This window comes from Calliopsis andreniformis, chromosome 8, assembly GCF_051401765.1.
Source record: "Calliopsis andreniformis isolate RMS-2024a chromosome 8, iyCalAndr_principal, whole genome shotgun sequence".
Lineage (NCBI taxonomy): Eukaryota > Metazoa > Arthropoda > Insecta > Hymenoptera > Andrenidae > Calliopsis > Calliopsis andreniformis.
The window spans coordinates 8,534,267-8,561,391 of record NC_135069.1 but is presented as its reverse complement, the minus strand read 5'-3'; the positions used below and the strand labels follow the sequence as shown (position 1 = coordinate 8,561,391).

The following is a 27,125-nucleotide window of genomic DNA, read 5'->3' as shown; positions in this document are numbered from 1 at the left end:
ATATTGTAAGGGGTGGTAGAGAAACTCAAATGGAACATATAGTGTCATATGACATAGTGTCTAATCTGCCTCGATTTTTCAATAATAGTACCTCAAAGTTAACACACCTACATGTTATTCTAAAAATCAGAGGACTCTGTAATTTTACAGGTGCAGAAATAGAGCAGAAAAATCATAATACATTTTATTATATTTCTTGTAGTGTAACTTTCATATAGCTTATATTATTATTACATTATTATTACTATTATATAGTACCTTAATCTCCCTGGTTTGAGTTACATTGATGTATTACAGTTATATATCTCCTCTCCCCTTTACATAAATTTAGCAGATGAGACAGGACAGATAAAATCTTTCCTTCATCCCAGATTCATATTGCCTCAAACCAGAATTCAAATGTACACCATAAAATAAGCACCTGCGATCCCTTCATTTCCAATTTAAACTTGCTACAACTTCAAAGACGCCACTACAGAATAGCCAATCATCAATTCACTTCAGCAAAGCCAGAGATAATGCAGTTCGAAAATCTTCCGGATGCAATCAGAAAAACTTCACCGCTGGTGCAATTTCAAAGTACTTGCCGCAGCCTCAGCAAAGTTCCGCTGTATCCTACTAATGCGCAGAGTTCAAACACGAACTGTATCTCCGCGAATTTCTTTTCCCTCAAATAAATCATCGCGGATGTTGGAGCATTCTTTCTCCTTCAATTCCAAGCATTCCGAAAGAAACTTTGCTCTCTGAGTGAAGTTATACACTAGACTTTAAAATTCTACATTCACCTCTTCGGTCTCCCCTTTTCCACACGTCTAAGCTTCATTTAGTGAAATTAGATTACATTTCGTTCTATTAGACTTCTTTGTAATGCTTTCAATGTGAGACTATTTGTACGATAATAACTTGAGTTGAAGATGCAGTCTTCTTTGGTACTGTTTCATTTATTTGGTCCTGTTTCTTCTGCATTTTCTCAAAATTGTACACTTTAGAAGAAGAAACTCTTTCGATTAACCGAGCCCTATCCAAGTTGTCAATTATTCTTTGTATTAACTATAAGAGTGCAGGAGAATTTTTGTTCAAAGTGAGACCATAATTTAGTAATAGTAATAGCTCGTGTTTTCTGAATATATTGAACAATATAGACTTTGTTACTCTTTGATTGAAAATACAATTAATTATATTTTCGTTTTAATTCAATCAGCAATCTCTGCAAAAATTCATATTTCGTGATTGTTATACAAAGCGTTTCAGAACATGTGGGACCCACTTCAGGAGTTGATTCTATGCCTACAAACAATGAAAAATGTCAAATAAAGATAAAGTTTATGAAATATTGTATAATGAATTTTATAAACGAAGCAAACTCTCTGTTCGACCTCTCTTTCCATAGATTTTGTCAACATTTTGCAAATAAATGGATTGGTCGTGGAGGTCATATTCCATAGTCTGCTCGTTCTCCGAATTTGAGTTCATTAGATTTTCATTTGTGGGGGCATTCAAAATCTATTGTATACGCAATATCTACCGAAAATGCTGAAATACTACGAAATAAAATAGAGCAAGGCTTCCAACAAATTCGAGAGACACCAGAAATGATGGAGAGAGTAACAAGAGATGACAAGACGCAAATTTAAATGCAAGGTGGTCATTTCGAGCACCTTCTGTAAAGATAACTAAAGCAGAAAATTCATTATGTCTCATAAAGACAGACACAATATTTTTCATTGTTTTTAAGCATACAATTAACTCCCGAAGTGAGTCCCACTTGTTATAAAACACCCTGTATATTAGCAAAAAAATTAAAACTACTAAAATATCTGTGAAAATAGAAAGTACATGTGTCACATTAATATAGATCACCCCATTTCTATTTTAATCAAATATCAATTCGAGTTTCAATGAATTATGAATTCAAACAAGCACAATACTCTCAAAGCATAAATCGTGTTAGTCATTTTGCCTGTTTTGGAGCTTAGCGCCAAACAAGCAGCTCTTATCAGACTTGCAAGAAAAAACGGAAGCAGTCAAAGAATCAAGGATAAGAAGGAACCGCCACGAACGCATGAAAAACACTTTGCCTTCTAGTATTCAGGTCGACCAAATTAGTGAAGAGGGACCGTCGTCTAGAAGAGGATAATTATCGTTATCACAGCCGCGACTTTTTCCCTCGTTCCTTCTACCACGGCGTGTTTGAGGCGGTAGCCATTTTTTAAGTCGATTTCAGGGACGTTTGCTCAGGCAGTGCCAGCGACCCTGAATTCAAATTACTGTCCACAAATATCTAGAATTTTTAATTAAAGAGCAGTGACACTAGGAGCTGGCCAGTTAACGATCTCTTGCCTCCATCGTATGCTTCGACCTCTGACCGAAGTTAACGAGCATAAAATAATGAGAAGAACGACGTATGAGAAATGAAGACGCCTTCCTTTGTGTCATATCTTCTTTGCATGCTTCTCGTTTTCCCTGTTACGCGTGTCTCGTTTTTCTCGTATCGTGATACTTGGTGTAGGAGGAATGATTATGTGGGAAGGAAAGTATGAGAGGAGCATCTTTACTTGCATTGAAGTGTATGGAAGACTCTTAAGCTTTCGAAGGCTGATCGATATCGCGGAACTGTGTTCAGAGATTTGAGACTTACTGTGCTATACTCTTGATGCTGAGGCTTTTGTTCGTTTAGAAGAAATCCTGAGTTTTAGAAGGCATTATCATTAGTGGTCATATTTCCCTCCTTTTTTATTAAATTTGCTGTTTCTTACGTACTTACAGTGAAATGTTCATAACAATTTAAAAATCATCTTCCAAACCATTAAAATTTAGTATACGTTTATTTTAAATATTATAATTTCTTTTTAAAATATTAATTTTCTGATCGCCTTCCCTTGCTGCACAATTAGCTTGTTATTAATTGTGCTGTGAACAACAATAAATTATTAGATTCTAATTAAGAACTTTTAATTGAAAAAATTGTTCAACTAATTTAATTACTGAAAGTTATGGAATGACTGAGCAAACTTTAAACGAGATTTAGTTATTTCATATTTGAGTTGTGACCAAAATATCACTTAAAAATATTTGTAACATAAATGCACAATTAGAATCTTTAATCCAGATTACGACAGTAGCTGAGCTATTTTTTAATTAATAAAAAGAATAGGACACACGTTTTTCAATCCCTACTGTGAGAACAAACGTAGATCTAAATTGGAAAGCCTATTAAAACAGATAAAGGATTTCCTTGTTCCATTTTTATTTAATTCAGAGCAGACGTAATGAAATAATTCTTTTCAGTTCCATTAGTAACTTTTTTCAACGACATTATTTAATTTGCACGATGCAGTTATTCGTCATCAATTTGTGAGGCGTTTTCTACGTCGTTCTCTGCAAGCTACACAGATTTCATAACACAGAAAGTAAAGAATATTTATTAATATTTTCTTCGCGAAGACTCTATTCTTTCTAGCGTGTTTCCAATATTTTATTTTACCGTCTCGCATATACCTTCTCGTATAGCGTCTCGAAAACCAGAATATTCACCTTAAGAGTGTTGTTATTCCATGTAGGGGCATTCACTTGGGACGTGTCGATAGATACATTCTCTTCTTACCTTCTAGTTCTTCTTCGTTCCCTCTTTTGTTCTGTTCGCACTCTTTGAATCATATAACAGAAGAGTTCTCTATCATGGATATTTGTTTGCTGATACCTGCGTTATGCAGCTTTCTACATACTGCCATGTGAGGTGTGGATATAACATACATAGCTTCTAATAATGCTTGATTCTGCAATTGGAAGTGAAACACGCGATAGGGAGAACAGATTTTGAAAGAACTATCAAGACCTTTTATTTTATTTTTTTCTGCTTGACATTATTAAAGTCTGTGAAATGAAAGAATCATTTTTTATGATTGTATAATAAAATTTGAACACAAAAAGAAGCGCAGTGATATAGACAATTCACTATATGGATAAGAAATCGTAATGAATAGTAGTTTTAATTAAAATTGATCATCAAAGTTGTTAAAATTTTCCTTTTTCGGTTTTATTTTTTATTATGTAACGTTTTTATGAGTAATAGTATTTCTAGATATATAGAATTTGCCTACATCTGTACCTACATGTATATATTATATTTATTTAATATGTTTATAATCATTGTCATACATTCTCATATTTTATAACATTTGAAACACTAAATCAATATCGACCAGAATTAATTTCCATTTGAATCAGCAACGGAATGCATTTACATATAATCACGTAACCCATTTATAATGCATAAGTTAATTTTTAATAAAATTACAATAAAGATTTGATGATATAAAACATAACAGGCATAATACAGTATAACGCCACTTGAAATAACGCGCCAAATCTCGCGCTGGATCACGTGACTACTGCGCAGGTGCGCACGCAGCTCCGCGCATATTCGCTCGATCTTCGACGCGAGTGGGTCGTAACAGGACGCGCTGCTTCAAAAACATAATTAAACATTGTAATTTTGTATGGAACGATACAATTCACACTACACAACGATTCATGGCATCATAGAGTATCAGAAAAATACTTTAAATAAATGGTAAGGACTTAACCATCGTAAAATAGGCGCGACGGTCTTTACCTGAGTTCAGGTACGCCATTTTTTGTTTGTCGACTATGTACTAATTCTTGGAACTTTATCGACTTGCAGAGGGGATAGATCTGTTTCGTACCTACGATTTCTTGAACGCGTGCTCAGTTGTCCAATGAAGTGCGTATGGAAAACACCTCGGAGAAATTCACTGTAAAGCTAAGGTTATACGAATTCTAAAAGCAGCGACGTCACATGGTTATTCGCAGTGCTTGGTCTCCACTACGTTCATCATCAGGTCAGTGCGCACATTTTTAGCAAATTAACACAATTTTTGGGATGCAAGGTTTAATATCGTTTGTTTTATCGTGTGCATTTTCCATGCTTAACGCAAGACTGATTTTTAATTAAATGTGAGTTTTCTAGAATTGTTTTGTTCACTATTTTAATAGATGGAGGAATACTTGAACCGTAATTGAAGTTTTGCGATAAAAAAATTAAGTAGACGAACATTAATCCTTTTATTTATCTGAATGAGTCAGTAATAAGTTAATAGATAATTTAGTTACATGAATTTTCAGGATCATAGTGTTTTACTTAATACAAAGTTATTTCTCCATATACTTTATTATTATTTAAATCAATATTTATCAGAAGTATAATAATATATTTTATACAAGAATACAATAATATATTATTATACTTAATGTTTGTTTTACTTAATATAAAAGTTATTTCTCCATGTACTTTATCACTATTTAAATCAATATTTATCAGAAGTATAATAATATATTTTATACAAGAACATAATAATATATTATTATATTTAATGTTTGTTTTACTTAATATACAAATTCTTTCTCCATATATTTTATTACTATTTAAATCAATATTTTTTATCAGTAATATAATAATATATTTTATACAAGAATATAATAATGTATTGTTATACTTAATGTTTGTTTTACTTAATATAGAAATTCTTCCTTCATATACTTTATTACTATTTAAATCAATATTTATCAAAAATATAATAATATATTTTATACAAGAAAATAATAATGTATTATTATACAAAAATATATTTGTAAAAAATATTGATTTAAAATATCAGGTCCTTTATTTGTTCAATATTATTTTTAGATGATTCCTATTAATACTTCCATCATCTTTTTTATATTGAGCATAATTAATTCTAATCTATATTTGCTACTTTGATATTACTATGCACAAATATGTTTTATCTTCTTAGAAATTGACTTCAACTACAGGGTAGTCTACTTAAATAATGCCACCTACGTGTCTATTCCAGTTGTGATGTTATAAAAAATATTTTATTTGTGACTTTAGAAAGAAAACCTTCCCTGAACTATGTTGGTCTCTCTATTCCATTTAAATTAAATGTAAAATATTCTTTATATCATCATAATTAAAAAAAGAATTATTCAGGTGGTCCTACTTAAGTGGACCACCCTGTAGCAAATTCAAATAGTACATGTCTAGTTATACTTCGAACGAGGCATAAATCGGATTCGTTTTGATATCCAGCAACATATTATGTACCTTATAGTGCAATACCCCTAGTTATTTCCATAATAACTTGATTTTATTTTGTTATTTATTGAATGACTCCTATAAATACTGCTGTCTGGCCACGGCCACCGTTCGAAAGAATAAATACAATCTCCGGTGGGGGGGTTAAAAAACATGCAAAAGTGTCTGATTCAATTTCGAGAGGCGCGATGTTTTTACCCGATCAGAGAGATGGACGCATTTTTCCAGCGAGTAACTCGAGTGTTGATTACAAAACTGGCTGTTGCGGTGTCTCAGAACTGGGTCAGCTCCATACATCGATTACTCATTAACTCTTTCCGAACGGTTCAACGTACGCACTGGGCTTTGACAAATCACACTCGAAAAATCAATTTTCCATCATATGTGTTCGATTCGCAACACGTCAGAGTAAAATGCTCGAAACGCACTCGTCGACATGGCCGTTTCACATTTCGTTCTGTGGATACTACCACTCTGCGCTAAACAATTGATTCGTAGAGAGCCTGGTCGCGTTCACTCATGGAATAATGATCCACCAATATTGCAAAGGATTCGATTAAAAATTTTTAATGAAGTACGTAATGATCGTTCGAAACATTTTACTTGATTTTCGGGTAGTAATTCGTTTAATACGGAAGGTTGATTTACGGAGAATAAAATTGATTGTTTTCTCGATTGTGCCAGTGTGCGGATGTATCGAAGCTAACAGAGGTGTTACGCTTCAGTAGAAATTAAATTAGATTAACAATTTTATTCGTGTTGGTTAAAGCCTTTTTTACGTGATTATGGGTCGCGAAAATTTATATGTGTAAATAAAAATATTTTGATAAGGAAGAACTTTAAGATTGGTCTACATGTTATACAGGGTGAATTATGTAACTGTATCACGAATTTTCAGATTCACATTTCATAATCAGATATTTGGCATCCAGGGTATAATCCTCTTTAGTATACTACTCTCGATACCATATAACTTTCGTTTGAAATATTTTTTTATACAATAAATATTTTGTTAAAAAATTCAGATGATACATTGCGTGACTCACACTGTATAATAGTTATACAAAATAGAAACTTTGTTATAAGGTTATAATATATTATAATAAAAATATAATATATATTGCCTTTTTTATATAAGTAAAACTCTTATCGACGAAGATATATTGCTGTGTCCCATGGAAATTTTATTCCTTGAGGGATATTTATGTGTGAGTACGTTTAAATAGAGGGACATTATATTTCCTGTGCCTCGTTTCCAATGCGTCCAACTTTGAAATATTTATGGTACACGAACTAAGAATAACAACGTGCAAGTAGTGAGATTTTTCATAATGCGATTTTTAAATTAATTGTTTTCGACAGGCGGAATTATTTGATATTTTAAATTAGCTTCTACCATTTTTAAATTGTACATGTAATTTGAGAAGCTTGACCCCTTTAAACAACTTCCCTATGTTATTGCTGACGCCTTTGTAGAAAATATTTTATATTCGGCAAACGGTTTGAAATTGTTCCATGACTGAAGCTAAATTAAGCAAAGCCATAACTTAATAACGTTTGATTTATATTATACAAGAAGATTACATGAAATTAAAATTACTTGAAATTTAAATTTACTTTTTGAATTTAATATCGCACAATTGCAATTTCATGGGGAAAGAAAATTCAAAATACATGTAAACGTGAAGCCAAAATTAAGATAAGGGAATCTAGTATACTAATTGACTCGAAATAATTCAATTAAAATTTGATTATAATAATATGTGTTTACAATCAGAATTTAATTACGAATATACTTTTAAGTACAGTGTGCTAAGTGTTGATACCTATTCTTTCGAAAATACACTAATAAATTCCCATAGAAAGTATTTACAGGCACCCAATCAAATTTGAGACCCAAATTTCTTTCATCGTTTCTTTAACATCACAAAAGCAAATTGTCACAAAAGTGTCCACACTTTCTCGTAGCTTTTTCTGAAACTGAAAGTATATTCGCATCGCCTTCAGTATAATGTGTCTCAGTCAGGGTGCATTGCGGTTTCGTAATTGGACACCACTAATGCACCCCAATCTCGTTTGTTGAACGTGAAAAGAATGAAGAAGAAAGAGGGTTACAGAGAAGGGATCGAAGTGCAACGCGTAACAAAAAAAGGCAGGGAAAGAACAGAGGTAACCAAGACGAGTGGCTAGGAAGGAATAAAGGAACCAAAAGAGAAAAGTGTTAAGTCGATACAGAAGGCGTCGCTATTTGGTTTATTCGTTCACCAGATCTGTTTCTTCCTTGGCTCACGACTTCCCAGTTCACTATTCTTTCCTTGATACACCTACGTGCTGTCTTTCCCTCTCTTTTTATTGTTCAGTTTATACACTATCATTAACTACATTGGTATTTGTACTTCATCGCGAATTGTTAACATAAAGATACAAGTGTAAGGGGTTGAAATAGTTTAGAAGTTTAAATCTATTCAAGTTTAGTTTCTTCATATAAATTTGTGAAGAGAAATTTGTTTTAGACAGATACTACTATTTAATAATATTTTAAATTAGCTTTAAGAAATTATACTTGACGAAAAATCAGGATAGTTTAAGTCTCTCAGAATATTTGTCCAGATCTCGCGTTTCAAAGGGTTCTTAAATTAGCATATGGAATACAAGACCTAAAAAAATTTAAATACCTATCATGTTTCTGTTATCTACAAATATCTCAGCACAATACTCTCTGTACCCACTTTAATGTTCAACAACTTCAGTACAAAATGGAGTTCTTAATATTCTACAGAAATTCAAATCCCTCTAAGCAAATTATCAGTCTCCCACAGTGAAGCCGAAAACGTCCTCCCATTGCATTTCACTTTCTCATTCTCCACCCTAAGCACAGACCATGTATCTTTTAATTCCCAGTCCCGACAATTTCGTTTTTTTTTTCACGTCGCCGTCTACTTGGTTCTTCCGTTTCATATTCGTCATTCACCCCCATTCACCTTTTGGCACCACCACCCTCTTCCAGCAACATGGCCACCCTTCCGTCTGTCGATACTCTTCACCTTGTCTTTCATGTTTCATCCCACTTGTTCCAGCTCTGTCATCCATTCCGCTGTTGCTAGCCCATAATTTTCGCTCGTCTCGGGGTACACGCCGACTTCCTTCTCATGTTTGCTTTATTATCCGCCTCACGATCCAGTTCTCCGTTTCCGCAATTCCCTCCTTCGTTTTTGCGCTTCGTCATCTGGGTCGCCCCGTACATATTTCTGTCCTCGACGCCGACGTTCTTATTTCCCTCATCCTAGCCCGGATTCCGTATTATTTCCTTCGTAGTGCGTTTCCCTTTCCTATTTGTCCCCTGTGCCCCATTATCCCTTTCCCGGTCGTTTCTTCGAGTTTCAATATGCGTCCACGGTACACCGTTGTTTCGCCAGCTCCTAACATTTCCCTTTCTCATTTTCCGCGTTCCCCGATGCAGCCTCTCGCTTAAATTCGAGCTTCCAGCGCGAGGGAAATATTTATTGGGCGCTTTATTACAAAATGGCTTTGCTTCATGAAATTTCGATGTACCAATAACGCTGCCATCTGTTTTACAAAATATGTTTGAACTTTTATTGAAACCTTTTTCATGGAATCTTGCGTGTTTTATTTGCGTCTTTGTTGGGTGCTTGTTGATTTATATTCTGAGGGTTTTTTACTAGGCTTCTTTTGTACATTGTGTGAGGCTTGATGTGGTTGGTAGCATCGTTTATGATTAGGGGAGTTGGTTTACGAAGATTAATATAAGAGCTACTAGGGTAGTCAAAGCAGAGATGTTATACGAATTCCTTACTTGGAAGGAACCTAAATTGGAAGGTGGAGGAGGAAATAGCAACTGTATTATCTAGGGTCTAGGGTCTAGGTCTTAGAACTATACCAATACGACACCTAGTATTTGGACCTCGTTCTGCATTGCTTTGTGAACCCATAAAAAATCTAATTTCGACTTATGAATGTAGTATTGTTCAAAATGGCACAATTAATGACATTTTTATTAATAAATTCTTTAATTTTATTCCTTCTACTACTAACAAATTCAAAGAGACAAATATTAACAGTATATGCATGTATACCATTTTTTTCATATCTTTATCTAATGATGATAATTAGATAATTAGTTAACTCTCGTGTTTGAAACGAAGTAGGTTATATTCTACTTGCAACCTGCTATCCTTATATCCAAACAATTGTTTATTTTCCTGATTAATATTATTTGTGAATTAACACACTAATGCAAAATTCTGCAATTCAATAATATGCCATTTTGAAAAAATTATTGTTTTGATTTTTTGGTCTTTTCTTGGAAATTACTCTATATTTTATTTGTAAACTACTATTCTTATATTTAAACGACTAAGTATTTCAATTAATAATGTTACAAAGTATGTAAAGAAAATTGCTATCCTTATTATTTGAGAAGAAATATGAAACACTCAGTTGTCCATAACTATTTATTTGTAGATTAACACATCAATGCAGAACAGGGACCATTCCTTCCCTTACCTCTCAATTTCCCCACTATATCCAAAGAAAAAATTCGCAAAGCAACCCTGAGTCAAAGTGACCAGTACAATAGCTTCTTTGACACAAACGATCATTTTTTTACTTAATCCTGAACAGTTTTTTCTCCAAATACTTAAACCAGAACACCATAATTAACTAAATCCGCCACCCTCATTAGTGAAACAGAATCAAGCCAACCCTTCCTCGACATTCCACCCTTCCACGCTGTCATTTACCATTTTCACATTTCCTCGTAGCTTAATTTCCTGCGGCGAAGCGCAGCGGTCCAAATAACGACAGAAAATAAAACGAAAGAAAGAAAACGGTACACGAAAGCCTGGTGTACTCGATTTGACGTTGAATACCAGGCACCTCTTCGCCCGAAGTTCCGGTGTCTCGGGTCGGGGATGTCTTCGCCTTATCGCTAGATTGCTGGTTCCTTCCTCGTTCCAGTCGCCGTTGCTCATCACAGCCGGGGTCAGGCTCGTGAAACTTTAGGTTCCCTCGCGGGCGACGATGGCGAAGCGCGAGATGGAGTTGCCGATTCTCGATTGCTCGAAGCGCTCGAGATGCCAGCTCTCGACGAGCTGCTCCTTCTCGGTCTTCGCCAAAGCGCGATAATCCGATCGAACTTTCATTTGCTGAGGACGGTCGCTCGCTAGCTGGGCGCAGAGGGGGTCGAGAGGGTCACGGGGGCGAAGGGGTGGAATTGAATCTATTATTCCGAAGGCCCGGCGACGGCACGCCGAAGGGAATAATCGCGTACCTTCTCGGTGTTCCTCGAAAGTTCGCCTCGTTCTTTCGGATTGCGTCGTTACATTATTTTCTTGGTGAAACGAGATAGGACCTCCATTGTCGGGGGAGCGTTCGATGGGGTGCATGGATGTCGGTGAGTGGCGCAGCTCTCGTGGATTGATGCCGTGAGCGTTTTCAGAGTGTTGGTCGGTTGTTTCGCGTAGGGAAAGCAGATTGCTTGACAAGGGAATGCAAATGAGGTACACTGCGCGGGCAATTAGGGGATTAATTACTCCAGTAATCTTCATCCCTCGAAATGTAGGGTGTTTGAAAAAGTTCTGGCATTGAACGAGGTTTTACTAAATATCGTTTCATCGATTTAGAAGAGTATTCTTTTTGTTGTTACTCTCTGTTATAAGGTAGTAAACCTAGTACTCGATCACTTTGTAAGAGGCGTCGATTCTTTTAAGAATAAAATTGGACATTTTTTAATAATCAATCTACACCGTTTAAATTAATGATATTTACTGACAAAGAAGAACTTAGTAGATATATATCTGAGGTAGAGTACTCGATACTGGATCAGTACCCAATAGTCAATCACTTCAATAAATAATAGTTTCAAAGTACTAATTTGTTTATTGTAGTGTATAGTGAGATATCTGAACTTACTGTATGATGAATTTGAGAAAGTTCAAGTAACGCTATTTTATTATTTATTGAAGCGATCGGCTACTGAGTACTGATCGAGTACCTAGTCAACTATCTCACCTAATTAAAGTTGAAAAATTAGAAAAGTTAACCAAAATATCTCTTAAAATATTTCTTTTTTAAGGTACCTAATTATTTTAGTACTTGTTGTACCTGTGTTATACCCAGCTACTATTTTTTGTTTACACTGACTTTACTGTTTCTTAGAACTTTTACCTGTAGAGAGAACACATTTATTTTCTTCGACTATTCTTTGGAAACTTGTTCAGTCGTCTAGTCAAGTGCTTATGGGAAGCACCTCGGAAATATTCAGTGTACAACGAAGACTAACGACCAGCAGAAATATCGTCACATCACTGTTTGCAGTCCTTGATCTCCACTACGTTTATCACCAGGTCAGTGCACATACTTTTACCAAATTAACATATTTAATGTATCGACTTTTAGAACGCAAATTTTAATGAAGTTTACCTGTCATGTGAATTTTTCGTTTCGTTATCCACCAAAGGCTTTTAATTAAACGCACATTTCTCGAGGATCGTTTCCTCCGTTAATATGTGAAACAATCCAAAAGCAGTAGCGAAGGCTACAGCTCGCGTGACAAATGTTTAATTGAACGCTTCAGAAGCGGAAGATAAATCTCGCGCGTGATAAGCAGTTGTGTGAAACGGGGGAAGCCAAGCAATCTCTTAAAAAGTCGAGGATGAGTCCCCTCGCGGTGGATGCTTCTCGAGACGGTCGATCGATCGAATTTTATTTAACGAACAGCCGAGTCATGGTGAAAATAGCGAGGGACGGGGGTTTCTCAGCCAACAAATAATAGATCGCGCCGCGATGATCGAGGGGACCATTTATCTTGCTGGAATCACGGACGGAGAGGAAAGAATAATGACAAAACGCTTACCTTCCCGGAGACCCTTGAGTTGCATAAGAGAACGCCAGCAGCGTGGATTCTGTATTCCTTGTCGAGCTGCTCGTGTTGTCCCTGAATTTTTCTGCCGGCAAAAGGAATGGAAAGTGACACCTTAGTCGAGATTATCCGTTGATGTAGATTGTAGAAGGAGAACCTTTTGTTAGATAAGAAAAAATTGAATGGCTCGAAGTAAACAGAGCTGCACTGCCATTGGTATAATTGTATTACTCAAAACTTACATCCTTGGTTAATATTAATCTTCAAACTTTTATGTCTTAGAATTTTTTATGGCTAGCATCATTTGTCAACTTATATATATATTTATGCAGACAAATTTTGCACGAAATTATTGCAAAAGAATTACAGAAATATCATAGTCGCGTATTCCTTTGTGCAGTTATTTCTTTTCACATTAATATATTTTCCATGAATTTTTCCATGTTCAAGTAAATTCTAATTTTGTTGACTCTTTATAATACGTAATGTTTAGAATTATCGTTGAAATAATATCTACTATTACAATCGTTCCACTGACAGTGCCACAGTTAAGGAAGTCGAAATAGATTTCACGGCGATAATTTCAAATTTAATCGTTTTCCCGCGGTAAAAAATTAAGCGTTAAAGCGAGTAACGAGAGGAAGGCGACGTCAGTTGCTGCGCCAGCGAATTCTTCCAGGCGGTTTCCGCCCAGTGATTTAGGAATCGAAAAAGTTCCAAGGATGAACGAACGTCTCCGCGAAAACTTCAGCAATTACGTGAAAGCAAACAACCTTACGAATTCATGGCACGAGCCTGCCCCATTTACCCTTCTTTCCCCTAGTCGACAGCATTCGATTCTTAAATCCGGAAGAGAGCTATCGAAATTGAATATGTCTATCTCTTCTATTCGTTTTTAACGATTTTTCAAAACACTTAGCTTTATTCTCGTTTTTACACTTGAAACATTTCTTTCTCAATTTATGGACATTTTTGGAGTTGTACTTCTTAAACTGGATGACATATGCTATTATAGAAGGGTAGGAGGGTTAAAAGTATTGATTCAGAGTTGGGGGAATCTATAGGTCTTGGATTATAGTTCGTCTTGGTAAAACAAATAAAAGTCTAATGGTCCAACTTGCAGTATATGTAAAATGTAGAACAGTTTAGGTAGAAATGAACGTAAGTCGTTGAAGGGAGGTAGAAAGCTTTAAAAGGTTTGCATGGAGGGAGTAGATTCAAGTACCAGAGTGCCAGAGGAATTGATATTATATAGATAACTGGAAGTAATTACATGGCTATCCACTTGAACAACTTTAGAAGCTTTGACCTACTAAACTAGTTGAAGTTTCAATAAAACTGTAGTGGATTTGCGATTGAGTTGATCGTACCCACCCCAGTCTAGATAAAACCTTAGTCAATAAGATGTTCTGAGATGCAAATTCATAAGAATATTTACATTAGATAGCAACAGTGAAATGTAAACTAGAAATTCTTTTTAACTGTCTTACTGTAACACGTTTACATAAAGAAAAATACTGCTTTCAGATCAATTAAATTCGTAATACTTTGATAGAAGTTTTACATGATAAAGTAATTGTGTTATATAACACTGATGAAACAATTTTTTTATTACATGTATCACAGTTCAAATTTTATTAAAGAATTTCATAATTGAGTTAAACTTGGAGTACAATAAAAATAAAAATTCGATAACAATTTTTATTTGTAGAAAGTTTAATAACTCGAGCACAAAAAGTTTGAAATATCCTTTTTTTAAAAAAACGATGAATGAATATGTAACGTAAATATTCGGAATAATAGGTACCTTTTATTTTTGAGTGAAATATTTCCATTAACCATTTGAACTTCTTCCACAATTGTACTAATTTTGGAATCCTTCGCGAAACTACGTACATAAATTTCGTGTAAATTACTGCCCATCAACGAATCAGTGAGGTTACACGGATTCGTGGTTTCCAAATTAAGCAACGTATATACGAAGGGAAATTCTAGAGAACTCTAAGGACTAAAAGTTTAATAATTAAATAAAACATGTTATATCGCATATATGCATAATAAATATGTTCCTATATGGCAACAGATACAATATTTTGCTTCAAATTGATAAAATTAAATATTAATTTAAACTCGTTTAAAAAATACTAACACAACTCGAAAAACATCAACTTCTGTTTTCCCTGATTCCACACAGAACCGTTCCTCCACCATACCACCCCCAAACTCGTCGCCACCCTCTTCAAACACGCCATATTCGCGCAATAATATTTGCAGGATACTCGTAACGCCGAAGCACCCATAAAACGTCGAAACCTAAATCATCTAAGCTATTCGAGCCCCACTTTCCCGACTTCCCAACAGTCAGCACCGAGCATCGCCTCCTGCTTAGCATCTTCATTTTCCCGATACCCCGAAGAAATTCATAGTCAAACACTTGAGCGTTCTCAATCCCTGAATAATTCGTCGTTTGCCCCCCCATCTCGTTCCTCGCATTCAATTTCTCGCTCGTGGGCGGCAGACAGGGCGGAAGGGAGGTGCGTGGATAGGATCGTTAATTATTCCATTGTTCTTCGCACGTGTTCTCCAAAAAGCGACGTCATATTTCGCCTCGCCGTGGGTGCACAAAGGAGGTCGAGAGTTCTCGGAAAGAACGGGTGCCGAATAAATAATTCGGGGGCGCGAGAGTCGAGCCTCCGCGTGTATCGCGGCGCAGGGAGGAATTCCGCGACGCCTCGTCGTCTCATAAATTTATCATTGCCGTATAATCAACGAGGCAGTGCCGCCATCTACAAACAGGGCCGAAACGCCGCGAGCCACGGCAAGAAGTTGCGCAAACAGCGCCGAAGCGCGAAAGCGACGAGCAGGAGAGCCAGGGTGAAAAAGAAGGGAAAAAAAAAGAAGAAGTCGCGATGTGGCTTTGCATATCGCTGACTAGAAGCTTTTTCTATCCAAGTGGCGGCGGAGACGTCTCGACTCCTACGACGCCTCGGTCCAGGAAGCGACTAGGGAACGCCGACGGCGCTGCTAATTTTCGGGATTCCGGAAATCCGTGCGCACCTGTTAACTTGATCCTGCCGCGTTAGATTTATTGCTGGCGAAAGGAAATTGGCTGCTCGCTGGTAACGCTCGTTATTAATGCTTGCTGGGGAAAGAAGCTGTGAGATCGGGGAGCGTTTGAATCGGTACTCTACAGAACTCGTAAAGTTGTGTCTGGGAAAAATGGCGGGTTTGTGTGGTTACAGTAGATAAGACTGCCTGATTTCATCAGAGATGAGTAGGGAGATTCCTAGTGCTCGTTAGAACAGCGAGGCGAATTGGAGGAGGCATTCCTAGCAGTCAAGTGTCGAACTGTACGCTCATTAGAAGGAGACTGCAAGTGAAAGATGGAGACATGGGTGTACGAAATTGTTTAAAAAGTCCCCGCCAGGATTTATTTTCCACTCGTACTCTTTCTAATATACACACAGTTCGACAGTTAAATGCTAGGAACGAGAACAATAATTGAGAAATATTCAAAAAACAATTAATCACAGCACTTAAACTAAACATAAAAAAGTTAATTCCAAATGACTATAAATTTAGAAACTTCAAAATGTATACCGAATGCTCACTTGTCCAATGGATAGTGTAATTAAATCCTTGTTCTTTATTTTAAATATTTAATAGTTTCGTAATTCAAATCTGCTGAGACGTGTTACAATTTCCACGTTATCATCCTAATCCTCCCGAATCTGTTCTCGATTAAGTGCAACAGTGTTTCCCAAACATCCAGCGAAAGCTCGTAAATACATTCTGAGTTGAAAAACCGCGAAACCGCCGAGGTAAAAGTTCCCCGTGTACTTTATTTCCTCGAATTCGTTTACCGTGACCACAGAACGAACATAATTAATCACCGCGTATTTCACGCGTGGGAAACGGACGAAGGTTCGCTGCTTCGACTTCGGTTTCAGACAGCTCGTGCCGGAAGCTACCTGAAACTGCATAATTCTACGGTAGTTTGATCAAATTGTTAGTTCGCCGGAGGACAGCCGCTAATAAATCTTGAACGAGTTAATCCTCCCTATCCCCCTCTCACTGCTTCCCTTTGGGGAGGGTAGAAGAGGGTGGAAAGGGGAGTCTGGGGGCAAAGCTCGTGTTATGAGGGTCCAGTGCCAACTTGCAAAATATATTATTCGAAAGCTAGTACCACCCCCGAGGGAAATGGATGTTTCCTTGGCGCAGTTTTTCGAGCTCGCGGCCGATTTCGATAATTTCGTAGGGAGCTTCGATATTCGAGTGCACGCGAGCAGGAAAGCTTTCGATGGAATTATTTTTCTGATGACGCACGCGATACCGTGCAAACATTTTCGTTTTGCCGTGCCTCCCCTCCTTTGTGAACGTTTCCTTTTTTTTCATTGATGGCACGAGCTTCGTGTACCGAATGAGAGAGAAATATGTGATGTGTTTCCTGTTTTCATGCTGACACATAAATTGTTTGTAGCGTCGAGAATTATGGATCTTAGTGGATGAGCAGGTGGAGGGAGGGAAGTTGTTACGTATTTTAGTGATACCCTATTTTATCATACAGTTCCCAGTTAGCAAACTTCGATTTACTTTCGGATTATAAAAGTCTGATTTGAATTCGTTCGTTCCATAAAACGTCGATCAAATTGAATATTGTCTATTTAACATTCGCAGAGCTATCGGTAAGAAGAGTCTCCTTAGACCATGATCTTTCTATGCTAATATTTACGTAACAAATGCTTACTTACTTTCTAATTTCTGAGATATACATTGTAATATTTTCAAGCACAACATTTTTTTAAATTTTAGATTAAAAATATTTATTAGAAAAGAATTGGATGACAAAATTTTAATTCCTTGGTCGAAAAAGACCCTGCGATCTGCGAGTGTTGAATCACTCCATATCATTTGAAAGTTTAAAAAATGAAAATTTGCTAAGAAACATGTAGATTACTAATATTAGTCGGTAATTTTCATAATAACAATTTGTTTCATTAGAAACATTTTTGATGCTAGATGCTCTATCATTAAAAAGAAGGAAATGTTTATATAATTATAAGTATGGGAACATAAAAGCTACAGTTAGGTTTTTATTCGTATGCTCTTTAGTTTACCTATATTTAATATCATAGAATGCTTCTAATATTATTACTTTGAAAAATTATTCATTATAACTTTTTAATACATTTCAGTGAAAGTTTACGTGTCTGAAATGTTTAATAAAGAAATTTATATATCAGGTCAGTAAGAGGAAAAGTTCAAGGTTCGTAGTTATCATGGTCTGGTCATGTACGGACCATTTCTACTTACGATATGGCATGTAGCAACTCTTGCTTCTGTTTCTCCTTAACTTTCACACTTCCTCCCTCTGCCAGTGCCACTTGTAATTCTCTTTGCAACACTGCTAGTTTTCTACGTTCACCTTCCAAGAGCAGGGAAGTAACCTACAACAGAAAATTTTGAAACACATGATTACAAACGTTTAATGAAAACTATTACAAATCCCTAAGTGTTAGCTTATCATTCGAAAAACTATTTTAATTAACTCGTTCGAATTCCAAATTTTTAACGAAATATCTGAAATGGGAAAGTACTCTTCAGGTATTGCAGGGTTCGTTAGATCAGTTTCAAGGCACAGTGAATTTCTCTGATCGATGTTACCTACAGGAGGGAACACCTTTTCCCACAGACGATACATTCTCTTTCATTCTCAATTATACACGTTCTACCTGCAGACGATATCTATTTATCATCGATTAAAAAGTAACATGAAACACAGTACTCCTTTTTACCGATAACTGGATCGATTAGTCGTCATCCACCGATATAGAAATTCTTGAAAAACGAAATCGACTGCTGAGAATAGCACTTCTGTTCTTACTACTTGATCAAATCAAAAAGTGGCAATTTAACAAACTTTTGAAATAAAAGGCATTCTCTCTCTCTCTTCAGTAGTACATTCAAACACTTAGAATTTCGATGAATCAACATTGCTTCTTAAGAAAGATTCTCTAGAGAGTACGAAATCAGAACCACAATAGCTGTTGGAAAATAAACTTTGCTACTTGGCGTCATAAGAATCTCTCTCTCTTTCTCTCTCTTTCTCTCTCTCTCTTGCATTATCTCTCTCTAGCTCTCTCTAGCTCTCTCTTCTCTCCCTCTTTGCACCCGTTGATTTTCTGCAGTCACATGTAACGCGCTGTGCACAGCGCGTAGGCTCATCCACGTGCACGTGTGCGTGCACCCTCGTACGCGCAACACGGGGGAACCTGCATAGATATGTTTCAGGAGATAAGGGAAGGATAGGTAAGACGCAGGCACAGTGCAATCTGCGAGCGAGAACTGCATGCGAATACGCTCTGTAATTGGCTAAAACCGCTGAACTTCCTACAATTACATGAGTTATTATACCTGGATTATGCTAATTCTCAAGTGGATTGAAATCTGTTGAATCTGTCTATTTTTCGAATTCGTGATTGCTGGGGAGATGATCGCAGGATTACCTAAATTGGATTCGATCGTTATTGGAAATATTTCTAATAGTAAGCAATTATTGTAAAGTATAGCATATAATCACGCGAATTGACTCTTTATAAATTTTTTAGATTTAAATTTTTTATAGATTTGAAATTATTTTGTATGATCATTAGCAGAATTTATTACTTGTAACATTTGCAAGGAGAAAAGTGAAATTAAACATTTTTTACAATTAGTTATCTCATCTTCGAGAGACAATCAATATTTGTTCTCATACAGATATCATGGATATATTAAAGTTCATAAAATGTGTTCCCATGAATATACAAGTACTAACAATGCTGTAAATACCACTCTATGAATTTGTAATGCTATGAATTATTCAGCATAGTCTAGATATTGAACTACTGAACCATTAAGGCTAAAAATAATAATACTATAATGTAAAATTCAATTGCCAGAAAAGATCAATGAACACAATACAATATTACAAGAAATACTTTTTGCGAAGACATTGCAAATTGATAGAGTTGTATGCATGAAGATCCTTGTATTTTATAGTTCATGTATTTCTTTGTCATGCCTCGAGTATTAAAAAAAAAAATCATAAGCTATCGTAAATGGCCATTGACATCTACAGTTCGAAAGACGTCACAGGCTGTGCTATCGATAGCAGTCAGTATCGAGCTAGTGGCGCAACTGATAACAGTTTTTCAATCCACTCAACGTGAAAATTTGATGTCGTAGTAAAGTTACCTAGATTATCGGGTAAAACAAGTATTGGCTAACTGTAGAAAATTATGCTACATTGTAATCTCTAACTACTTTTAAATTGTATACTATTTGCAACTTTATTTCCCTCTTTGCTAGAATTTTATATGGATCTTCTATTTTTTCTTGTTTTATGTTTCTGTGGGAAGTATTTCTGCGGCTCTTCGCTCGGCTAATAGCATTTTGTTGTAGAACGTTAAACCGCGATATAATTATTCTACATTTATGAGTCTTCATAGACTGCTGCTTTTCATCATTTCTATGATAACGTCTGCGATATTTTTAGAGATCTTAGATAATACTAAAGTAAAAGTCACCACAAAACAACAATGACCATTGTCATTAAGTAATTTCATAATTCCTGAAGTGACAGAATATTTCAGAAACTCGAGAAACTATACAGTTAAATTTCTAGGATTAAGAAAGATTACTTTACGATGTGAAAGTGCATCAGTGAAATATTAAGATCAAAAATTAAGATTAGCAAAAACAAGTAAAAGCATGAGTTATTAAATCGTGTGCAAACACTTTTGTTTAATATTAATTAGAAAGGAACACCTGCATAGTACAAGAAAAACTCCCATAAAAGAAATAAATAACTGTACTAAAAATTTATCATAAATTTTATCCAAAAATATAGTTTCTCTTCACAGTCTTTTAAAAAAACCACCCTTTGGGATACACAGTTATTTGCAACTGTAATTGTAAGGTATTCTTATTCAAAAAAGTTTCCTCATTACCAGCTCCATTTATTTTCGAAGAAACATTTTCTAACGTTTAAAATAACTTAACAAAGATTTACCTACACCGCTGCCCACGCGCATACTCTGACGGATTCCATCAATGTGAAAACATTTTTCAATGGCTCCACCGTTACGATTACCTGACAGTTGACTGGCATTACGCGGGTATGCAGTTTATTAACGATTATAATTCGCCGTGAGTGGCGTCAAGCATAATAGCTCCTTTTCCTCCAGCTAACAAGGATGTCCGATTACGACAGACAGGATAATAACTCGACGCTTCATCATCGGTTTTGTATCGCGAGCGGATCTTTAACAAGTACGGTCAGCTCGGTATTACACAAACGTATCTTTCGACAGACATCCTGTCCAGTCGAGTTACGGTTCCGCGTTCGCTTTTGCTTTGATGGATAGGTCGCATCGATCAATATATTTTATATATTCCCGCGAGTATCTTTTACTTATATGTCGTTTAGGTCTCCTTTATTCTGTGTTCTGGCTACGATGACCATTCAAGTGTCTAATCAAAACTAAACTATGAGGATGTCTGTCGAACTTTTTTTTTAAATTTGTTGATAGGAAATGTTGCATAGAGAAGTAAGTGTTGTATCAATTTAATTGCATAGTCGCTTAAATTGTAGGCAGATAATAATAAATGAAGTTAAATTGTGTTGAGTTGTTGAAGGTTTCGTTGTTTAGTTGAAATGAGAAGTAGGTAGCATTTAAATTATTTAACAGTTGTTATTGAAAATATGTGAATGAAATTATTTTTATATTTTTCGAAATATTACGAATTCACGAAGTGTACGTAGACTGTCCTGACATTAACATTCTTTTATAATCTGAAATAAGAATTCATTTACTACATACTTATCATTTCAAGTTAAAAAAATTTTACTTGACACTTGCAGGGCTATTGCTAAAAAGAGTCTTTTAGGACCCTGATCCTTCTACACTAATATTTACGTAGAAAATGCTTACTTGCTATTTCATTTCTGAATAATTAACTAAGATATGCACTGTAATATTCCGAAGCACACCATTTCTTAAAATTTTACATTAAAAATATTTACTAGAAAAGAATTAGATGACAAACTTTTAATTCCTGGGTCAAAAAAGACCTGGCGATCGCCCTATGAGTGTTAGTAATTGTATTTAATAATAAACTAAGTATTAAATTCTGTTAAGAGTAAATATTACTAAATAATTCACATGTTCGTGAACTTTGAAAATTTCGATTTAATATGTACTTGGAGGTGATATTATGTGCCTAGGAATATTATACAGGAAGATGTAAAGGAAAGGAACTCGATCTTTCGAAAGTTCTTGGCCCAAAGACTCCATTAATAATACTCGTCCGACAAGTGGTGCGTCTGTTTCAGACCTTTGCGAAATGACGTTTAATCGAAGCCTGTTCTCCTGGACGAACAGCAAAAGGAAAAGAGAGGCACGACGGAAAAAGAATTGCCGGACGGATTTCGTAATTTATTTCGTCGGTGCAACCGCGTATCGGTCATGCCATTATCTGGTTATGCTTCCGTGCTTCCGAAACAGTTTTCACTTTTACGCTAAACGCGTTGTATTATCGTAAATGCCGCGATTAAAATTATTATCTGCCGTACAGGAAATCGGCATTGAGCTCGATTTCAAATTTTTTCTTGGAGCATTACACGGTTTCTGCGTCACTGAGTGCTCTCTCCCTTCTATTCGACATACAATAATGTTCAAAACTACAACTCCTGACGATTACAGATATCCATTTTCATTTTTCGTAACATCTAACAAAAAGTACGCTATACAGACGTTTTTTAAATAATGAGAAACAGAGACCACAGGTAATAGGGTTGGGAAGTTGATCTTTGATTGCTGGCTTGACATCTTATAGAGTACTCTATAGAGTAAAGGATTGAGTAAAGGTACTCTATAGAGTAAAGAATTGAGTAAAGGTACATCTATAGAGTAAAGAATTGAGTAAAGGTACATCTAGAGAGTAAAGAATTGAGTAAAGGTACTCTATAGAGTAAAGAATTGAGTAAAGGTACTCTGTAGAGTAAAGAATTGAGTAAAGGTACTCTATAGAGTAAAGAATTGAGTAAAGGTACTCTATAGAGTAAAGAATTGAGTAAAGGTACTCTATAGAGTAAAGACTAGAGTAAAGTAAAATACTCTAGTAGAGTAAAATACTAGTAGAGTAAAAAGTAGAGTAAAATAGAGTACTATATAGAGTAAAGAATTGAGTAAAGGTACATCTATAGAGTAAAGAATTGAGTAAAGGTACATCTATAGAGTAAAGAATTGAGTAAAGGTACTCTATAGAGTAAAGACTAGAGTAAAGTAGAGTAGTCTAGTAGAGTAAAATACTAGTAGAGTAAAAAGTAGAGTAAACTAGAGTACTTTATACAGTAAAGAATTACTGAGATGTCAAGCCAGCAATTAAAGATTAACTTCTCAATTTTATTATTTGTGGTAAAAAGTAAAGTAATTATAGAGTAAAGAATTACTTAGTAATACTTTTACTTAAAAAATTAGATATTATAAAGTTGAGTATTTTGGAACAAAATTTGATAATTCTAGTGTGAACATTATTGATTGAATATACAGTAGAGCACAGTAAAATTTTGTTGAAATAATTTGTTCAATGATAAAATCATATCTCTTTTTCACACGTGGGTCATCTACAGCGATCTAGGTCTCACAGGAGGATTGTTCATTAGAGACAGACGGATATGAGATTCCAGAATTTTCCTTATTCGCTAGAAACTGATTAGACTGATCGAACAGGTTTACATCCCGTTCGATGTCCAATCTAATGAACTCGTTACTCGATGTTACAGCCTGTTTACATCGGCGCGATTAAAGCGACCGAGTCCATCCGATCGAACGCGCTTCGGCGATACTCGCCCTTCGAACATTAAGCCGTGTCATTTATAACGAGCCAGCGACCGATTAATTAGGCCTGTGCCATATTGCCAAGCGATTAATAAACTCTCGTCAGTAATTAGGATAGAAGCAGAGGAAATGTTTCCTGTGAATCATATCTTCCCCTGTGATCAATTTTCATTAGAAGAACAGCGACCCTGTCATCGTAACATCTGTTTTTCCAGAATTTTGTGAACACTGACTAGTTAACAGACTTTCATGGTTGTTAGATGGATGATAAAAAATGTATTTTCTATCAGAATCATGTAATTGGACAATCCTATTGTGGCTCATATGATATTAAAAAATTATTCTTTTTAATTCTGGTAGAAAGTAACCATGTCCAAGAGGGGTGAAACTTTCAGTTCAATTTCATCCTGTAAACTTGATCTACCTTGCAAATCTATGGAAATTGAATTCAAGTAATGTTAATGAATCCAAGCAAAATTCGCATAATCGGTAGAACTGTTTGTAAATGCAATAACGCCGCTAGAAGCTGTCATAAACTCGCTTTCATTTGCTGATCTCGATTGCATCTAAACACTTTCTTCTACTTTTAAACAATTGCTACGCTTGTGGGATGTTTAGTGGTAACAGAGCAATTACTCGATGTTTTTAAATACCTAATGAAAACTTTTCGTAATGAAGTGCCTAACAAACGTGTAACCCATGCGCTTGAACAATACATTTAAGAAATATAAAAGGCGCAAAGCTAATCGTAAGCAACAGCCTAAGCGTTTAATCCTGCAATCTTAATATATGTATACGAGTTTATTAATCGTTATATTCGCTTGCGCTGATTTATTACAACATTGCCAGGGAAAGGAGAAACTATCAGAGATATTAAGAAGAAAAAGAAAAAGTGATCTGAAAAAACTACGCAGTAAAAGTAGAGAAATGTTGCTAATACGAAACAGTATTCTCAGGCCCTCCTTTCTACGTACTCAAACTACTTTCAGACATCTAACAGGTTCATGTATTATCAACGTTACGCAAGAATAGATTGCAACTTATACCAAGAATAATTTCCTAATGAAAAATGAGTCAATTAAAGACCAGTCGTAAATTGTTTTTCATCATAGAATGATATTGTACTTTTTAATCGCTGTATTTTACTTTTACCAGTAACGGAACTACAGTCTTACGCAATGATAGGAAAAGTAAAACACTGTGAAAGGATTTTTACAAAAATCGATCGCAGGTGTTTGGAGGGAAATAGTGGCCGACTGCTAATGCATGACCGTGAAGCTTTCCAATCTGGGTTTCGTTTTCGTCGATCGATTATTGGGAGAAAGGAGAAATGCCTTTCTGAAAGTGTAGACAATGCCCTTCAATGAAAATCGATCCTAGCAAATGAAACTGTATACTGCTACAGTAATTCTAGTGCAAGGTTTTCTGCTTATCATTGTTCCAAAAAGAGAATTATATTGTAATAATATTATAAGAAAGAAGAGAAGGAAATTTGGAAAGAAATATAAAATCAAAAATGAACAATGTTCAATTCCTTAGACATGAAACAGTAAAATTCTTCATTACATTGAACATTGATATATTTGCTGGGAACTCACCACTAAATGCATAATATTCAAAATACCTGAGTTTCTAAATACAAAGAGTGAAACGTGTTCTATTTAGCATTAATCTTTCTCTGCTTCTTATATATAGATTATTATAATCAATTCTCATTTTTACAAAAAAATACATAGAAATAATTATAGTCAAAGGGATCAGTATCAATACTTCAATATGTTACAATCACTTTTTTGGAGCTCGAACACTTTGCATAGGAAATTGGATCAGTGTTACGACAAAAATAGAAAATCCCAGATGCAAATCTGGATCCCTAGAAAGATCCCGCGACGGAGAAAGGTAAAACGAATCGATCTACATATCGAAGGAGAAAGAGAGTGTAGTGGACAGACTTTTCTCGGACCTTTCGGTATCAGGTAGCGTTTGTTCTAGCAGAACACCGGTTTTCTAGGTCGCACCTCTCACTGCTCTAGACTCGTGGTCCTAGCAAAAGTGTCTATTGAATTTGCAACCAGCACCTTGTCAAGTGAACGGGTTGTCGACATCAGATCGGATTTGTTTCTGACCCAGACAAGGGTACCAGAGATTGACTCGCGTTCGAAGCTTTCCTTGAAATTTTATCGTGTCCATGCTCGTGAACAGAACGCTGCCACTTCTTGACATCTAAAGAAATAGTCTCACTTTGATTGAAATATTCTGGGATGGAAAATAGTCGCTGAATTCTCGAGATACAAATTTCTCGTTGAAGTTGCACTGAGATAATATACAGGTTGTTCCTTTTATCTAGGACATCCTAATTGCTTCGTTATTTCTGCTGGTAAAAAATGTGTCTGAGCAGTTTAGTTGGATTCAAAGCTGAAAATATTATGATCCATGCTTTTTTCTCTGAAGATCATTTCTTCTACATATTTGAGCAAAGTAATCTTACCTCGAGTTGTACACCAAAGAGATCCCTCGATCTACCAGGTCTTGATGTTTCTAACTCTTGCATTTCGGCTTCTCTTTCGGCTAGTCCCATTTCTTAGAAATATCTGAAACAGAAAATGGAGATCATGATTCCTGATTTTTAGCTGTAGAACTGTAAGTGAATCTGAGGTGATCTTTGTATTTTATACATGTATATGTATAACAATTAAAAAGTCTAGTGACTGTTCAACAATAGAACTCATTTTGGGAATAAGATGTCAACTTTAGACCCAACAGCTATTGTGTAAATATCATTAAACGTTTCGTTTAGACTTTATCCATTAATTAGGTATAAAACTCACTGTGCTGCTTTTATTTGCCATTAAAATATAGCCATTGGAGCAAATAAGCCTGAATCATTTCACCCCGTAATCAGAGAAACAAACTAAATTAGCTGAAAAGTGTCGTCCAATTTTTTGCAGTCGTGGAAAGAAAACATAGTTATAACAAAGAATTTAAACTTTCATTAAAAATTTTGATATAATTTTTCTGTTAAACTGGATAAAATATTTAAATAAATAAAAGGCATATAACGGATCCTAATGGAAGAGCAAAAGGTGAAAAGGTTAAAGAGAATAGCGCAGATGTTTGCACACTGTTGTCACGAACGATCGTGAATCATAAGAACCGAGAACAATTCCACATGTTTCCAGGTGCAATTAAACGTCTCTAAATACTGCGTACCAAACCCGGCAACAAATCAAGTTTCCTCGTCTTC

General features: G+C 35.5%; 1 protein-coding gene across 1 annotated transcript; it reads right to left on the bottom strand.

Annotated features, from left to right (window-relative positions):
• Window positions 1-12,953: 12,953 nt before the first annotated feature.
• LOC143182075 (uncharacterized) lies at window positions 12,954-26,459 on the bottom strand. The gene is made up of 3 exons (XM_076382817.1): window positions 26,370-26,459; window positions 18,312-18,445; window positions 12,954-13,083 (listed from the first exon to the last, which is right to left on the bottom strand). Exons 1-3 carry the CDS (start codon window positions 26,457-26,459, stop codon window positions 12,954-12,956), a joined length of 354 nt encoding a protein of 117 aa, XP_076238932.1.
• Between the last annotated feature and the right edge of the window lie 666 nt (window positions 26,460-27,125).